Genomic DNA, 14,878 nt, shown 5'->3' with positions numbered 1-14,878 from the left:
TGCAGTCTAGAAGATGGGAGCCGGGGGCGGGGCGGGGGGGTGGTCACTGAGGAGGGGAAATGTGTTTGGGAGAAGTGCTGGCTTCTCTGGTTCTTTTGTTAGAAGCAGGGGCTGGGGCACCAGGCAAGAGGTTGAAAGAGAATTAGACACCTGCTCGGGCCGAGGGTATGCCTGGTGGAAGCAGCAGCATGTCCTGAGGCCTGGAGGCAGGAGGAGGGAAGCGGGGTACTGTGCTCGAGAAGCCTGGTAAGCCTGCCCAGCCACAGGCTCTCAGCTGCCGAGCTGGAGCTTGGATTTTATCTGTTGGGAGGTGGGGAGCCAAGGGAGGTGTGTGAGCAGGGCATAGGGTGGGCTTGAGGCAGGAAGGAATCTCAGAGAGCTGATTTGTGGTTCAGAATATGTGAAGGTGGCAGTTAAGTGCTCAGGACCAGCTCCCAGCTGTGCCTCTGATCACGCCTGCTTTTAGAGGGCGCCGCCATCTGGTGGCTCAGAGAGAAACAGTTGGAGGGAGAGGAGAGATCAGCAGGAATTGGTGGGGGTGGAGAGGGGAACTTGTCGGTGGCCTCCACTCAGCATGAAGCTGGGATCCAGAGAAAACCAGTGCCACCCAAACCAGCCCTGCCAGCCACCTGGATGACTGGGGAAAGTTGCTGGCAAGCCAGAGGGAAAAGGAACTGGTGGTTTCTGAGGAGGTAGGGAGCTTTCCTTTAACCTTCTGGATCTGGCAGGGTGAAGAGTGGCCAGGAAGCCTGTGACACGTTCAAGAGGCAGCCACTTTGTAGCTGGCCCCCCAGCTGAAGGTGGGGGAGCAGGGTGTAGAAGTGGATGCTGGGAGACTACCATCCCAGGCTGGATGAGAGCGGGCTTTTCCAGAGGGTGTTTGAGCTGGGTCAGGAAGACGGACTAGGAGTTCAACAGGCAGAAAATCGTTCCAGCCAGCAGAAATCAGCGAATGTAAAAACCCCAATGGTTGAAGGGGTTTGGGGAGTGTGCCGAGATGGGCAGGACCAGACTGCATGGAGGAATGAGGAGGTGAGAGATGAGGCTGGAGAGGTGGGACCAAACCACTCAGGGCTTCAACTGCCAGGTTATGGGGCTAAGATGGCAGTGGGGAGCCAGAAAAGGATTTTGAGTAAGGGATAGACTGGGATTTTGGGTGTGCAGAGGTCCCTCTGGAGTGAACTGGAGGACAGACTGGAAGCTGGGAGGTCAGGAGGAAGCCTGCGTTGGGGCCCCAGGGTGGGAGAGGAGGATTCAGAGAAAGGCACCCCAGACAGGGTGACATCTCCTCGCTTCCCTTCCTACGAGGCTATCGCTGGTCCCAGGTACCTGGGAAGAGATGGGACAGCAGCTGACAGCGCCTGCTAAGAGGAGGCTGTTTATAGACTGGGCAGTGTATCACAATGCACAGAGCTTCTCCTGAATTGTCTGTGCCTGTTCTCGGCCATTCCCAGAGCACTCGTCCAGGACACTCCAGCAAGGACACAAGGACGGGCCACTTTTTCCACCTGGACGGGTAAGACCACAGCCGGAACAGGTCCGCGATCCCTGGAGGGATCTACTTCCATTGGTGGGGGCAGTCTGCAGAGTCCGTTCTCCCAGGGGGGCTGCCTCGAAACTTTTAGCAGAGGGGCGGAGAAGGATCAAATGACTTCCGTTTCCACTTCGTCTACCATCCTCTTCTTTTGCTTCTTCATCACCGCGTCCAGCTCTGACACTTTCCCTTTGTTCTGGAGGGCGAGGTGGAAATCAGGACCTTGGCATCTGAACCTTCGGTGCCCTCCCCCGTCTGGGGCCTCCCCAAGCGTCCCTGCTCACCTCCAGCAGCGAGCGCTGCACCAAGACCTGACTGTACACGCGCGCCCCCTCCTCGGGGCTCAGCTCCCGAAATTTCTCCTTCTGCAGCGAGAATAGCTGCGCACCTGTCAGCGCGCCCAGTGCGGCCACGGTCCTGGGCAGGGGCAGCGAGGGCACGGTCAGGCCCGCCGGCCAATCACGGCGCAAACCTCAGCCCCACCAGCCACTTGGCGCCCGCCCAGCCCTCTGTCCAATCAGAGCAGAGTTCCAGCTCTCCCGCGAGGGTGGGGGAGGTGGGTGGGTGGGTGGCGCGCGCGCGCGCGCGCGCGGCGGAAGACTTCCGAATTTCCAGCCACCAATCACTGCGCGTCATGGCTGGGTGGGCGGGGTGGCACCCTGCCTTCCGAGGGAGACTGGGCTCTCCCGGAGTCTAATCAGAGCCTGGGAAAACATGCCAATCACAGCCTGACCTTGCTTGTTCCAGTGTTGCGCTCAGACCCTCGTTTGGGGCCAATCCCAGTCCCCTGTGGTGTGCCGTGCCACTCGGGGCTAATGCAGAGCGCTGTGCCCCTAGCCCCCGAATCTCAGGGCCCCCTTGATGGCGCCCACCACACTTACCCAGAGCTAAAGCCCTTGGCCTGCAGCCAGGCGCAGACCTCCGAGGCGCTGGAGCGCGAGCTGAGCTGCGGCTCCTGTGCGCGGGGCTCCGTGGCCCGCGGCCCCGGGTCTGCTCGGCTGGGGCCCTTGCGGCCCTGGGCCAGGCGTGCCAGCAGCTCCTCGTTAATACTCAGCATCGGGGGAACTTTCTCTGCAGAGGAAGGGAGGACTCAGGACAAGGGCCCTAGGCTTCAGGGACTTCCAGTGGCCCAGGGACTGATTGGGAGTCCGTTTACTCTTTCTGAGCTTCGGCTTCCCTGCCTGGAAAGCGAGGACAAAGACCTCTCTCTTCAGGGGCGCTCCCACCGCTCACCCTTCTTGCTGGAGTCCAAGTTGTTGAGGCTCTCGCAGCTGTCCCTGGAGGACCGAGCCTGGGTCCGTGCTGGTCGGGGACACGAAGCCGGACCCGGGGCGGGAGCTGGTGGGGGAGGGGGAGGGGGAGGAGGCGCCCCGGCCGGGGCTGGCGCTGGAGGTGAAGGGAAGGCCGGGGCCGGGGTTGGCGCCGGTGGTGGAGGGAAAGCCGGATCCAACGCCGACAGCGGCGGTGGAGGGAAAGCCGGATCTGAGGCTGGCGGTGGAGGAAAAGCCAGATCCGGGTCTGGCGGTGGAGGGAAAGCCAGATCCGGGTCTGGCGGTGGAGGGAAAGTCAGATCAGGGGCTGCCGCCGCCGGTGGTGGAGGGGACGCTGGAGGCAGGGCCGACAGTGGTGGTGGAGGAAATTCCAGAGCCAAGGCCCACAGCGGTGGTGGGGGGAAGGACGGGTCCGGGGCCGAGAGTGGCGGCGGTGGGGGGAAAGCGGGGTCCGCGGCCGACAGTGGTGGGGCCGGGAAAGCCTGAGCCGGGGCCGGCGCTGTTCGGGGAGGGGGAGGGGGAGGGTTGTTTTCCTAGAGAGAGGGAACCGGAGGATCGGAGAGGACTGAGTCCCCATCCCTGCTCCGGGAGGTAAACTTCTGAACCCCCAGTCACCTCCTCTGCCAGTGACTTTATCCCCATCCCCCACGCTCCTGGTTCCCAGGACCTAAGATCCGAGTCCTGGCCCCTCTTCCCGTAAGACCCAGGAGTCTGCCCTTGCTCACCAGGCTGCGGCCCCGCTGCGGCCCCGGGTGCGGCGTCAGGATGTTATAGGGTACGTATCCCTCCTGCCCCTGCTGGTTTCGAACCTTCCACCACTTGCGCTTGTCATCCAGGACCTGGAAGAGGCGAAGGGGAGGGTTCAGAGGCTGCTGTCTGCTGCTAGCTAGGACTGGGTTGACCCCAACCCCTCGGCCCCGCTACCCCTTTAACCTGCAGCACGTCCCACTGCCTGACGGACAGCTCGCTGCCATTGCGGGCCTGGAAGTCGTAATTACACAGGACCCACTTCCCTGCGGGCTCTGGCTCAGCTTCTCGTTCCCGGTCTGGGTGACTGAGGAGAAGCAGGAGGGTTGCTGGTAAGGAGGTAGCCAGCCGCACTGCTCTGGGCTGTCGGCTGTTGGTGTGAGCTGGGGTTAAAGCCAAGCAGGGGTCAAGGCAGGGGGCCAGGTTAATACTGTTAAGCGAAATTTGAAATCGGAGTAACAATTTGAATATATGGTGCTCCTACGTGCCTGGCACCGTGATATGGGTCCTAGCATTTTATGGATGCCCCATTCAGCTAGAGACGGCTGCTGCTTATTGGGTGTCTACTATGAACTGAGATAAACAATAAAACCTACGCATTATATTTTTATAAACATAACAGAAACAATGTTGGCGTTTATAGAGCACCTGTGACATGCCAGACATGGTTCAAGGTCTGTGAGATAAATGAGCTGATTTGAAACGAGACACAACCCTTGGTAGAACCATGAGTCTGGATCCCCTAGTTCCTACCTCCCCCCACAGGCCCTACTATTATCCCTATTTTACGGGAAAGGAACAGTGACATTAAAGTGACATGGTGATGTAAAGGTCACAGAGCAAGAAAAAGGTATCGTCAGACTGGGACCCGGCAGGCGGGCCCCAGAGCTTATGTTGTAACTCTCTCCTTGGACACAGCTGGATGTGAACTTGAGTGCTGCCGTGACCCTGAGCTCTCAAATACCAGCCTGTACAATCTCCTAGACTCTTGCAGGGAGAGATTATTATCGGTTCCATTTTCTCTCTGCAAAGAACTTGAAGTGCCAAAAAGATGCGTTAAAAGCTGGGGTGGTCACGCCCATGAGTCAGAAGCTCAGGCAGAGGGGAGTCCGCAAGACCAGGCAGCCAGGGGGGAAGGGGAGCAGAATTTTGGCTCTGACACCCCAGTAAAAGGCACCTCAGCCAGGATCAGGCCTACCTGTGCAAGGGAGAGGGGGGGTCTTCAGGGCCGAGGCGCCCCTTGTGGGGCCGGCAGTTCCCAGCACGCAGTCCCTGCCGAGACTCGCTGCCCAAGCCCTCGTCCAGAACCACCCCCTGCTCCTCCAGCCTGCTGCTCCGTTTTCTTCTCATCCCATCTGCCCTGAACTTGCCCGAGGAGTCCTGGTTCCTCTGGGCCCTTCTTTCCCCGAGGGTCTGCACCCCTCATCCTGTTGGATTCCCCCAGTCCCTCCCTCCTCCAGAGACCGAGGAGTCCAGGTCTCCAGCTTTGATCTTCTCAGCGTTTTAACTCTTAAAGGTTCCCAGTTTGACACTCAGCAAGGACCGAGACCAGGCTTTCAGGCCGTAGCAAAGTGAAGGTCCATCCTCCCAGCCTTTCCTTGCTCAGGGGCCCAGATAGGACACCACTTCCTAATCGTCCCGGAAATTTGGCCCTTGGCCCTTTGCAGCCCAAGGCTACTTCCCTGGGTCTCTAAGATCCCAACCAGCAGAGCTCTTGTAGAAAATCGAAGTGTCCAATTCCCCCAGGCTTTTTTCCCTCAATACCCAAGACTCTATCCTCATAGGGACCCAGGCAGGGCATTTCCCAGGTGCTGGGAAACCACACCGCCTTCTCCCAGACCTCTGGGGATCCAGGGAGCCCTCTCAGACCTGACCCCCCACCCCCACCCCAGCACCCTCCTCCCTCAGACCCAGGAATCTGGGCCTCCAGTTCCCTTCTCCCTTCGACCCAGAAGTCTAGGCCCCACTCCCTCCCTCCCTCATCCTCCCCCCCTCTCCCTGTCCCGGGGCCCCTGCCTCACTGCCGCCTCACCCACCTTCAGAGAGCCGCGAGGACAAGAGGAAAAAGAAAAAAGAGGGAGGGGAGTCAGTGCTGGGAGCCCCCAGGATGCACCCCTCCTGGACCCCACCTGACCCGACTCTCACCCGTTGACACTCACCCATTGACAGCGACCTGGGGGGCGCTTTGCTGCAGGAGATGAGAGCAATAGGTCAGGTGGTGCCTGCCCTGCGCCCCAGAATTCCCGGTTCCCCCCCCACCCCGTCACCTGGGGGTACTTAAGCCTTAGCCTCACCTGCCGGCGCCGCCGCTCGTGTTGCAACTGTTTCTCTACTGGGTCCTCCCAGGCACGGCCCTGTGGGTCAGTGGCTGGGGGCTCCCAGCCGCTGTAGAACTCGGGTCTGTATGGGGGTCCCTCCTCCGGGGGTAGCTCCACCCTGCAGCCAAGGAGAGGCTGAGGGCTGGGGGATCCTGGTCTGATCCCTGCCTGTAACTTCATGAAGTTTCCCTTCCCTGAAGCCTGGTTTAATCCCAACAGTTCTAATCTTGCCCCCTTTTGCCAAGCCCTGCCCCTGCACGCGTGACGTCAACTTTTTTTTTTTTTTTTTTTTTTTTTAGGGCTGAACCTGCAGCATACGGAGGTTCCCAGGCTAGGGGTAGAATCAGAGCTGCAGCTGCGACCTGTACCACAGCGCGAGGCAACGTCAGATCCTTAGCCCACTGAGGGAGGCTAGGGATCGATCCTTATGGATACTAGTTGGGTTTGTTTCTGCTGAGCCACAACGGGAACTCGTCGGCTGCAGGGTGGAGCTGTCCCTGGAGGAGGACTCCTATCTTTGCAACTTTGTAGAACTGAGACAAATAACACACTTCTTGGGGAAAGGTGAAGGATTGGGAAGACAAGTTCTGGGTACAAACGCTTAGGACAGCGCCTGCAGTCCTAAGCTTAGGTCTGCCTGCCTAGGAGAAACCCACGGGCGCTGCCCACCCTTGTGTGAGGACCAGCACACCACGCAGAGCTGCTGGCCTTCCCTCCGATCAGATCCTGGCATTTGTTCTAGTCCCGCCTGATCTTTATTTTTTTATCTTTATTTTTTGTCTTTTTAGGGCCGCATATGCGGCATATGGAGATTCCCAGGCTAGGGGTCCAATTGGAGTTACAGCTGCCAGTCTACACCACAGCACAGCCACGCTGGATCCAAGCTGCGTCTGCGACCTACACCACAGCTCACGGCAACGCCGGATCCTTAACCCTCTGAGCGAGGCCAGGGATTGAACCTGTGTCCTTATGGATGCAGGTCAGATTGGTTAACCGCTGAGCCACAAGGGGAACTCCTCCCTCCTGATCTTCAGCTTCTTTGGCGACAACCTGTAGCTAACAAGTCCCTCCCAACCTCACCTTTCCAACGGCCCCGCCCCTTCCTCTCAACCCCGCCCCCAGTTTCCTCGGCCTCCAGCCTCCCAGCCGCGCCCTCCCATCACCACGTGCCCTGCCCAGCCCCTTTCGTCCTCCCATCACCACGCCCCCTGCCTTCCAGCCCCGCCCCTTACCCCGGGCGGGTCCAGGAGTCCCCCAGCGAGGTCCAGAGCAGTTGTTCTCCTTCAGTGACGTTGTCGCGCAGCAGCGTCACCGCCTCACAAGTCAGAGGCGGCCGCCGCACGCCGCTCGCCAGCCGGGGGCCGCCCGAAGTGTCCACGATCTGGCAGGGGCGGAGGAGTGGGCATCCTGTCAGATCGCCTGAAGTCGAACCCTCCTGCCGCAGGCGTCCCTGAGGGCTGAGGCCCGGGGTGTCTCACCATTTGCAGAGGTCCGAACAGGAAGTGCAGCAGCTCTGCGGAGGAGGGGTTGGCGATGTTGGTGCGCAGCCGGGCCTGAGGAGCCGGGGAGGTGATGCCATTAGTGCGCCGACAGCTCGGGTTGGCTGGTTCCCGCGACCCCCGGTCCCCGGGATGGACGCGTCCTTACCAGCAGGCTGAAGGCGTACTTGATTTTCTGAAGCACGTCAGTGTACTCGACCTCGGAGGGCGGCTTGGCCCGCAGCGACAGGAGGCCCTCTGCGGATGGAGAGGCAGGTGCAGTGATGGGGGACAAAAAGACAGTGTCAGGGTCCAAGAGACACAGTGAGTTCGCCAGAGGGAGTCAAACTGGCAGGGGGTGCGAGACGAGACCCAAGGGATTGGGAGGATACTTGGGAGTGGTGCTCAGGATTGCCCCTCACCCCCGGCCTCCCGGCCCCGGGTCCTGCGGCTGCGCTCCCGGTGCTCCAGCACTCGGGCCGCCTCCGCAGACTTCTGCAGCCTCGATACGAAGCTCTCAACGTCGTCGAACACATGGTTCAGGATGTCCTGGGGGCAGAGCAGAGGGATGCGTGGGACCCCTGAAGCCCGGATCCTCATCCCTCCTGGGAAAGAGGCTCAAACCCAGAGCGTTCAGACACACACGCAGGCCAGGCTACGCCCCCTTATGCCTGCCCCCGCCCCCAGGGTCACCGCTGGCCGCACCCCCAGAAGTCCTACCAGGTACCCAGAACCGATCCCCATCCCCTGACAGAAGATTCCCACCTCAAGCGAGTTCCGCCCCAGCCCTGGTCCAGCCCGGCTCACCACGTCCCGCTCCGCTTGCAGGCTGGCCAGGTCTGGGCCGCGGGGGCCCAGGTCCGGGGAGGCCGGGTCAGTAGTGCTGCAGGCCTCCGCCCGGCCGGCCCTCCGCATCGCTTCCGCCTCTGGGACGAGGTCCGCCTGGGGTCGCCCGCAGGCGGCGGCCGGTTCCACCTGGCTGATCGTAACCCGACGCACCGCGGGGCGGTGATGCAGGTGCAGGGTCTCGGAGGCGGGAGAGGGGAGGCGCTGCAGCTCCTTTCGCATGGCCCTGCGTGGGGAGAAGGGAAACTGAGGCTGGGCACACTGGAGAGTCCAGGGCGGGGAGATATTCGGCTCTTAAATCCGAAACACTGTGGCCCAAAGGGGTCAAACCTAGGCTGAGTGGTAGGGAGAAATTCGATGCGTGAGGCAGAGGGAGGAGAGGCCAAGGACTCCCGCGAGAGGAGCACGCTTGTCTGGTTTTTGAAGCAGGGTTTGTTTGACTGCAGTTAAAACTCGCTCTGCTCTAGGCTAGTGCTCTCAACCGACTTCTCGGATGCGGAGACAGAGGCCCAAAGAGGGGAGCGGGCCTCCCGGAGACCTCCCTCGCTTCCATCCAGCCCCCTTACCTGAGCGCCGCCTCCCTGCGCTCCCCGCGGCCAGATCGGTAGTGGTGCAGAGCCCCCTGGATGTCCTCTCGGATGAGCTCCGCCTGCCAATCACGCCGTGAGGCCACGACCCCACCCCACCCACTGCCCGCCCAGGCGCCGCTCCGGATCGATTCCTCGGCTCGGCCCCAGACCACGTCCAGTCATCGGTCATCGCCCACGCACGTCTACGCCCTGGGCCCGCACGCCTGCCCTAAAACTGTCCCTGCCCTAGGTCACCCCCAACCATGCCCCTAGCCCGGGCCAGGGGGCGCCTCGCCCCTAGACCTCGCTCCCACCCTTGTTCTGGCTGCTGCCCTAGACCGTCTCTTCCACGTTCTGGCCGCTTTCTGTCCGAGATCTTAACCTCCGTCTCCATTCCGCCCTCGCGCTCCTTCTCGACCCTACGTTCAACCTGTCCTCAAACGCCCCTCGGTTCCCGAACTTCTTTCCAGGCCACGCCCCCTCCCCGGCCCAGCCCCCGCCTTTGCCCAGGCCACGCCCCCAACCTCCGCGGGCTGGCTCCCGACTTCCGCCCGCGCCGGGGAGCCTCAGGGTCCCAGCAGGGTGAGGCGCCGAGGCCGTCCCCGGCCCACTCACCCCCAGACGTAGGCCCTGGAAGAAGTGCACGTCGGGCTGCGTGCTCTCGGGCTCCTGGCACACGAGCAGCAGCAGCGAGCAGCTCTGGCCCGGTGGCGTCACCGTATCGCAACGCACGACGGCGCTCAGCGGGTACGACTCCAGCTCCTCCTGCGCGGGGGGACAGCGGGTCAGCTGAGGCCCGGAGCCGGAGCCGAGGGTACTCCTACGTGGCGGCAGCAGTGCCAGCAGGTACAGGCACTGCGCAGGGCAACCCCCGAGTTTGGGGGTTAGGGACGACACCCCTGTTTAACAGATGAGGCTCTCAGGGCTCAACAAGGGGGCGGGGATCCCTTGCCGAAGTTCCCAGAGGAGTCAGAATTCACATCCCTGGAGTCAGGCTCTTCAGGCCTCGGCCGGCTCAGTGCAGCCGCTCCTTCCACCCACGTGCCCCGTGGCACCTTGGAGTCCGGGTCGAGCAGCGTGATGTGTTTGGAAGACACGCACAGCAGCATCTCCTGGGCCCAGACGCGGCCTTGGCTGTCAATGAGCGCCAGCTTCCGCGAGGCGTCCTCCACTGTGTGCAGGCCATCCTCTTCACCCAGGCAGAAGGTCACCAGGTGCTGGCACGGGCCGCGGAGAAAGCAGTGAGTGCCAGGATGAAGCCGGGGGCGCCGGGGCATCCCCTGGAATCAGCCTTCCAGCCTGCGACTAGCCCGACCTCCTCTGGGAAGCCCTCCAGCCAAACCACCTGCTGCACCTGTGGGGCCCATCGCGGCCTCCATCTGAGTGACAAGCGCCTGGGTCTAGCTAGAGGCTCCTTGAAGGCAGAGAATGGTCTGGATGATATCTAGTTCCTTCCAAGCAGCTCTATCTCCTTTAGAGCACCAGGCACCTTTTGCTGGCACCTCTGGACCTTGTCTGACCCCCTGCTCCTCCAGGACTGCATCTCATTTGTCCCCGTGGTCCAGCTGTCCAGCGACAAGGGCTGGCCCAGAGGGAAACTCGCCTGCTTCAAGTGGAATTGAGTTCCTCCCCTGGATACCCACTTGGGAGGCAGGACGGAGGGCGTCCACTCTGCAGGTGAGCAAACTCCCATCCCCAAGTTCTTTCTGCTTGGAACTCCAACTGCCCTCAGCATCCCCCTGTCCTCAGGCCTGCCTTTCCTCCTCCGGGACTCCCTGTGGCAACACAGACCCCAGACTCACATTGACTGCATACTGGGAAACATCCGACATAACTTCAGTGGTATATCGCTTCCTCTCCTCTGTGGGGGGAGAAGGAGAAAGGTTACTGGAGACTCCACACCCCCCAGGCCCGGGGTCCAGCCCCAGCCCCTCCCCCCTCGGACCCAGCTCCTCTTAGCCTGGGTGCTGTGCCCCTTGACTCACCATAGATAGACTTGGCGCTCCGTTTGGGGGAAGCGGCTGGGCTGGTGAAGAAAAAGAGGGGTGAGAAGGGCCGTGGGATTTGCGGGCCGATGAGGGGGGCCTTCAGTGCCCAGCAGAGCTGCAACAGCTTCTTTGGGGGGAGTGGGGAGCCACAGAGGGTTCCGAACAGGGGAGAGCAGGGCCAGAGCTAGACTTTTTTTGTTGTTGTTCTTTTAGGGCTGCACCCGAGACATATGGAGGTTCCCAGGCTAGGGGTCGAATCGAGCTGCAGCTGCCGGCATACACCACAGCCACAGCAATGCAGGATCCGAGCCGAGTCTGCGACCTACACCACAGCTCATGGCAACCCCGGACCCTTGACCTGCTGAGCAAGGCCAGGGATCGAACCTGTGTCCTCATGGTTACTAGTCAGATTCATTTCTGCTGAGCCACTATGGGAACTCCCAGAGCTGGACGTTTACTAAGACAAGTATGGCAGTGGTATGAGTGGCGGTGGGGAGCGTGGCTTCTACTGTCACACAGACCGGGGTTTGAATCCGGTGTCAGCTACTGCCTTACCCATGACCCTTCTTAGGCTTAATCTCTCCTGGCTCAGTTTCCCTTCCATAAAGCAGGGGTTAGCCTATTGCAGACTCCATCTATGCTGGCTGCTGAGCAAATTCAGTGAGATGATGCAGTTGAAATGTTTTGCAGCCTCAGTAATGGTTATTATCATTGTCATGATGATGGAAAGGGCTTCACATGCAGTAGTTGTTCCATAAATGGCATTTTTTTTTGCAATAATATTAGTATTGGGGGTAGATGGAAAGTTATCTTCATTTCCTACTGTCATGGGCCAGATTCTTTCCAGCCAAACCCTGCTCTGTCTCCTGCCCTCACTCTCCTCTGCCAGGTCCCTTTCTCCAAGAAGAATTCTTTTGTGTGTGTGTGTGTGTGTGTGTGTGTGTGTGTTTGCCTTCTTGCCTTTTCTAGGGCTGCTCCCGTGGCATATGGAGCTTCCCAGGCTAGGGGTCTAATCGGAGCCCTAGCCACTGGCCTCCGCCAGAGCCACAGCAACGCGGGATCCAAGCCGCAGCTGCAACCTACACCACAGCTCACAGCAACGCCGGATCCTTAACCCACTGAGCAAGGGCAGGGATTGAACCCGCAACCTCATGGTTCCTAGTGAGATTTGCTAACCACTGTGCCACGACGGGAACTCCTCCAAGAAGAATTCTTGAGTCCCCATTTCCACAGAAAGAACAAGCTCAGAGCCTGGGTGGGGTCAGGGATGAGAGAGCAAGGGCAAGAAACCCTTTCAGTCAAACCTCATTCTGCTCCTGTCAGTCACCCCCCCCCCCAATTTGATTACCTCTGGGCTGGAGAACTCACTACCTGGCATCTCACATCGTGCCACTCTTCCCATGCCTCTCTTCGTCCTTCTCCCTGCTCACTCCAGGAGGCTCAAACCTTTGTTATAAACGGCCCCCACTTTGTCGCCAAGGCTCCGTATGTAATAGTAAGATAACAACAACAACGGCCACAGCAGTTGCCATAAACTTAGCACCTGCTGTTGGTTAGATTCACTGCTAAGTCCTCCATGGGCGTCATCCTGTCAAGCTTTCAAAACTGTCCCTGTGTCACCAAGGAGGGATGGAGGCTTGCAAAGGGGACATCCTTTGGCCAGGGCTACACCACCGCTGAAGGTTAAGGCCCGGATTTGAGCCCAGATCTGTCTGTTTGGGAGCAGCAGGGAAGCAGCAGCTCAGGGGGCCTTTATTTTGGCTGTGTGCATGGCATGTGGGACTTCTCGGGCCAGGGACTGGGCCTGTCTTCCCACAGCAGCCACCCGAGCACTGCAGGGACAACACCCGATCCTTAACCCCTGCGTTGCAAGAGAACTCCTCCGGCCAGTGTCCAATGCTGTAAGTGCCCCCGGTGGGGGTCGCGGGGTCCGATGGCGGGGGTGCTTACCTGGCGGTGGTGCTCATGCTGCCGAGGATGGGGAGCTCCTGCCACCTGGAGCCCTGGGAGCCAGCAAAGGGGCGAGGCTGACCCTATGATTCCAGCCCCCAGCCCCTCCTCCCTCAGACCAGGACTCCAGGCCTCCAGCCCCTCCTCCTGCAGGCCCGGGTGTCCAGCCCTCTAGGCCCTTGAGCCTTAGAGCCAGAATCCAGGCCCCCAGGCCCTTGTCCCTCAGACCAGGAATCCAGCCCCCGGCCCCTCCTCCCGCAGACCAGGAATCTAGGCTCCCAGGCCCCCATCCCTGAGACCAGGCGTCCAGGACCCCAGGTCCCCTCCCTCAGACTCAGGGATCCAGCCCCCAGCCTCTCCTCCCTCAGACCCAGGGATCCAGCCCCCAGCCCCTCCTCCCATCAGGGACCCCAGCCCCTCCTCCCTCACACCTCGAACCCTCTGGGATCCCCCCAGTTCCTCCGGGGTTCGTATATCCCCTCCCTAATTTACTCCTGTTTCCTCCCTCTACTCGGGGATCCTGTCTCTCAGGCCCCCACTTTTACCTTCTTAGCGGCCCAGGGGTCTGGCTCAGCTCCTGGTCTCTCAGAGCCAAAGGGCTTTGACCCCCGTCTCCTCAGAGAACCGGTCAGCCCCTTCTTCAGCCCCTCTTACCCCAGAGTCTTCCAGCCCTCACCTCCTCAGCACTGGGTCCCCCGGCCTTTCCTGTCTGGACCCAGGAGTTGGGCTCCCTGCTCCTCCTCCCCCAGACCCAGGGGCCCCCCACTCCCTGGGTCCCCTCCTCACCTGCTGGTCAGTCTCTGTCACACGGGAGGCTCTGAGTTGCTCTCTCCCCTTCCAGACATGGGCTCCTCCTTCCTGCTCCCTCCCAGGGCCCTGCCTCCGCCTCCGCCCCGCATACCTGACTGCTCACGCTCAGGGTACAGCCCAACCCAGTGGCCCCTGGGCGGGGCTGGCAGAGACCGGGGCAGGGGGGGGGGCTGGGACGTCCTCAGGGGAGCCCCAACCGTAATTGTCTCCATCACAACAACAGGACAATAACAACAGTAATTTTTTTTTTTTTTTTTTTTGTTGTTGTTGCTGTTGTTGTTGTTGTTGCTATTTCTTGGGCCGCTCCCGCGGCATATGGAAGTTCCCAGGCTAGGGGTCAAATCAGAGCTGTAGCCACTGGCCTACGCCAGAGCCACAGCAACGCGGGATCCGAGCCGCGTCTGCAACCTACACCACAGCTCACGGCAACGCCGGATCGTTAACCCACTGAGCAAGGGCAGGGACCGAACCCGCAACCTCATGGTTCCTAGTCGGATTCGTTAACCACTGCGCCACCACGGGAACTTCACAACAGTAATTTGATGTCACACTTGTTCCCGTGTCAGACAGAAAGCGCTGTCTCACACCCCCTCTTCAGATCTTCCTAATGTTTCTGCGAAGTTGATGGGCCATTGTTCACGGTCACTGTGGCTTTGAACCTGGGGCAGTTTTTCTCTCTTCCTTCCATCCTTCCTTCCTTCCTCCTTTTTATGACTGCACCTGCAGCCTGTGGAACTGTCGGGGGGCTAGGGGTCCAATCGGAGCTGCAGCTGCCAGCCACAGCCACAGCCATGCCAGCTCCGAGCCGCGTCTGTGACCTATGCCACAGCCTGCGGCAATGCTGGATCCTTAACCCAGTGAGCAGGGCCGGGGATCAAACCTGCGTCCTCATGGACACCTACCCCACTGAACCACGATGGGAACCCCAAGGGGCCCCCTTGCCCTCTCCAGGGCTGGTGTCCATCCCTGTTCTGGGCATACCTCCTGTCTGGGGTTCCCGCCTATGCGGGTGCCCTCAGCCCCTCCCCCTCTCCTTCCCGCTTCCTTTGGAAAAGTCCTCTCTGATTTCCTATGAGCTGAGATTCAAAGCCCAGCTAGAGTTCCTCTGTGGCTCAGTGGGTTAAGGATCTGGGGTTGTCACTGCAGCAGCTCGGGTCGCTGCTGTGGTGCGGGTTCGATCCCTGCCTGGGAACTTCCACGTGCTGCAGAGGTGCCCCCCCAAAAAAATTAACAGGCTCCCCAGGTACAAAAATCTCCTTTCCAGAACTTCCCTTGTGCCGTGGTCCTTGCTAACTGAGTTATTTTATTTATTCAATTGTTTTTGTCTTTTTGTCTTTTGAGGGCCGCACCTGCGGTATATGGAGGTT

General features: G+C 60.4%; 2 protein-coding genes across 14 annotated transcripts in view; one reads left to right on the top strand and one right to left on the bottom strand.

The window, feature by feature from the left end:
• Nucleotides 1–1,365: 1,365 nt before the first annotated feature.
• On the bottom strand, nucleotides 1,366–13,559 carry EPS8L1 (EPS8 signaling adaptor L1). 12 transcript variants are annotated; one of them, XR_014806741.1, is made up of 21 exons: nucleotides 13,488–13,559; nucleotides 12,702–12,754; nucleotides 10,749–10,789; nucleotides 10,566–10,624; nucleotides 9,819–9,980; nucleotides 9,379–9,528; nucleotides 8,761–8,843; nucleotides 8,156–8,420; nucleotides 7,771–7,897; nucleotides 7,518–7,606; nucleotides 7,349–7,423; nucleotides 7,103–7,251; nucleotides 5,847–5,988; nucleotides 5,712–5,740; nucleotides 3,739–3,859; nucleotides 3,531–3,644; nucleotides 3,114–3,338; nucleotides 2,768–3,052; nucleotides 2,416–2,605; nucleotides 1,819–1,951; nucleotides 1,366–1,730 (listed from the first exon to the last, which is right to left on the bottom strand). XR_014806741.1 is itself a non-coding variant. In XM_021094986.2 (20 exons), exons 2-20 carry the CDS (start codon nucleotides 12,716–12,718, stop codon nucleotides 1,644–1,646), a joined length of 2,604 nt encoding a protein of 867 aa, XP_020950645.1. In that variant the 5' UTR covers nucleotides 12,719–12,754; nucleotides 13,488–13,559; the 3' UTR covers nucleotides 1,366–1,643. The 12 variants fall into 12 exon arrangements, 10 of the variants coding, with proteins under 10 accessions (XP_020950645.1, XP_084818243.1, XP_020950646.1 ...); XM_021094986.2 differs by having other exon boundaries at nucleotides 2,768–3,338; XM_084962117.1 differs by lacking the exon at nucleotides 7,771–7,897 and having other exon boundaries at nucleotides 2,768–3,338.
• The window catches only part of RDH13 (retinol dehydrogenase 13), a 40,328-nt gene continuing 34,755 nt past the window's right edge, over nucleotides 9,306–14,878 (top strand). For both annotated transcript variants that reach the window (XM_084962129.1, XM_084962131.1), the window contains exon 1: nucleotides 9,306–10,440. The gene's annotated coding sequence lies outside the window, so the exon portion shown is untranslated. The remainder of the gene's footprint in view (nucleotides 10,441–14,878) is intronic.

This window comes from Sus scrofa, chromosome 6, assembly GCF_054392235.1.
Source record: "Sus scrofa isolate SSC_HxYL_T2T_F1_AM1 chromosome 6, Sscrofa_HxYL_maternal_Yorkshire_Landrace_v2.0, whole genome shotgun sequence".
Lineage (NCBI taxonomy): Eukaryota > Metazoa > Chordata > Mammalia > Artiodactyla > Suidae > Sus > Sus scrofa.
This window is presented reverse-complemented; position numbering and strand designations above follow the sequence as displayed.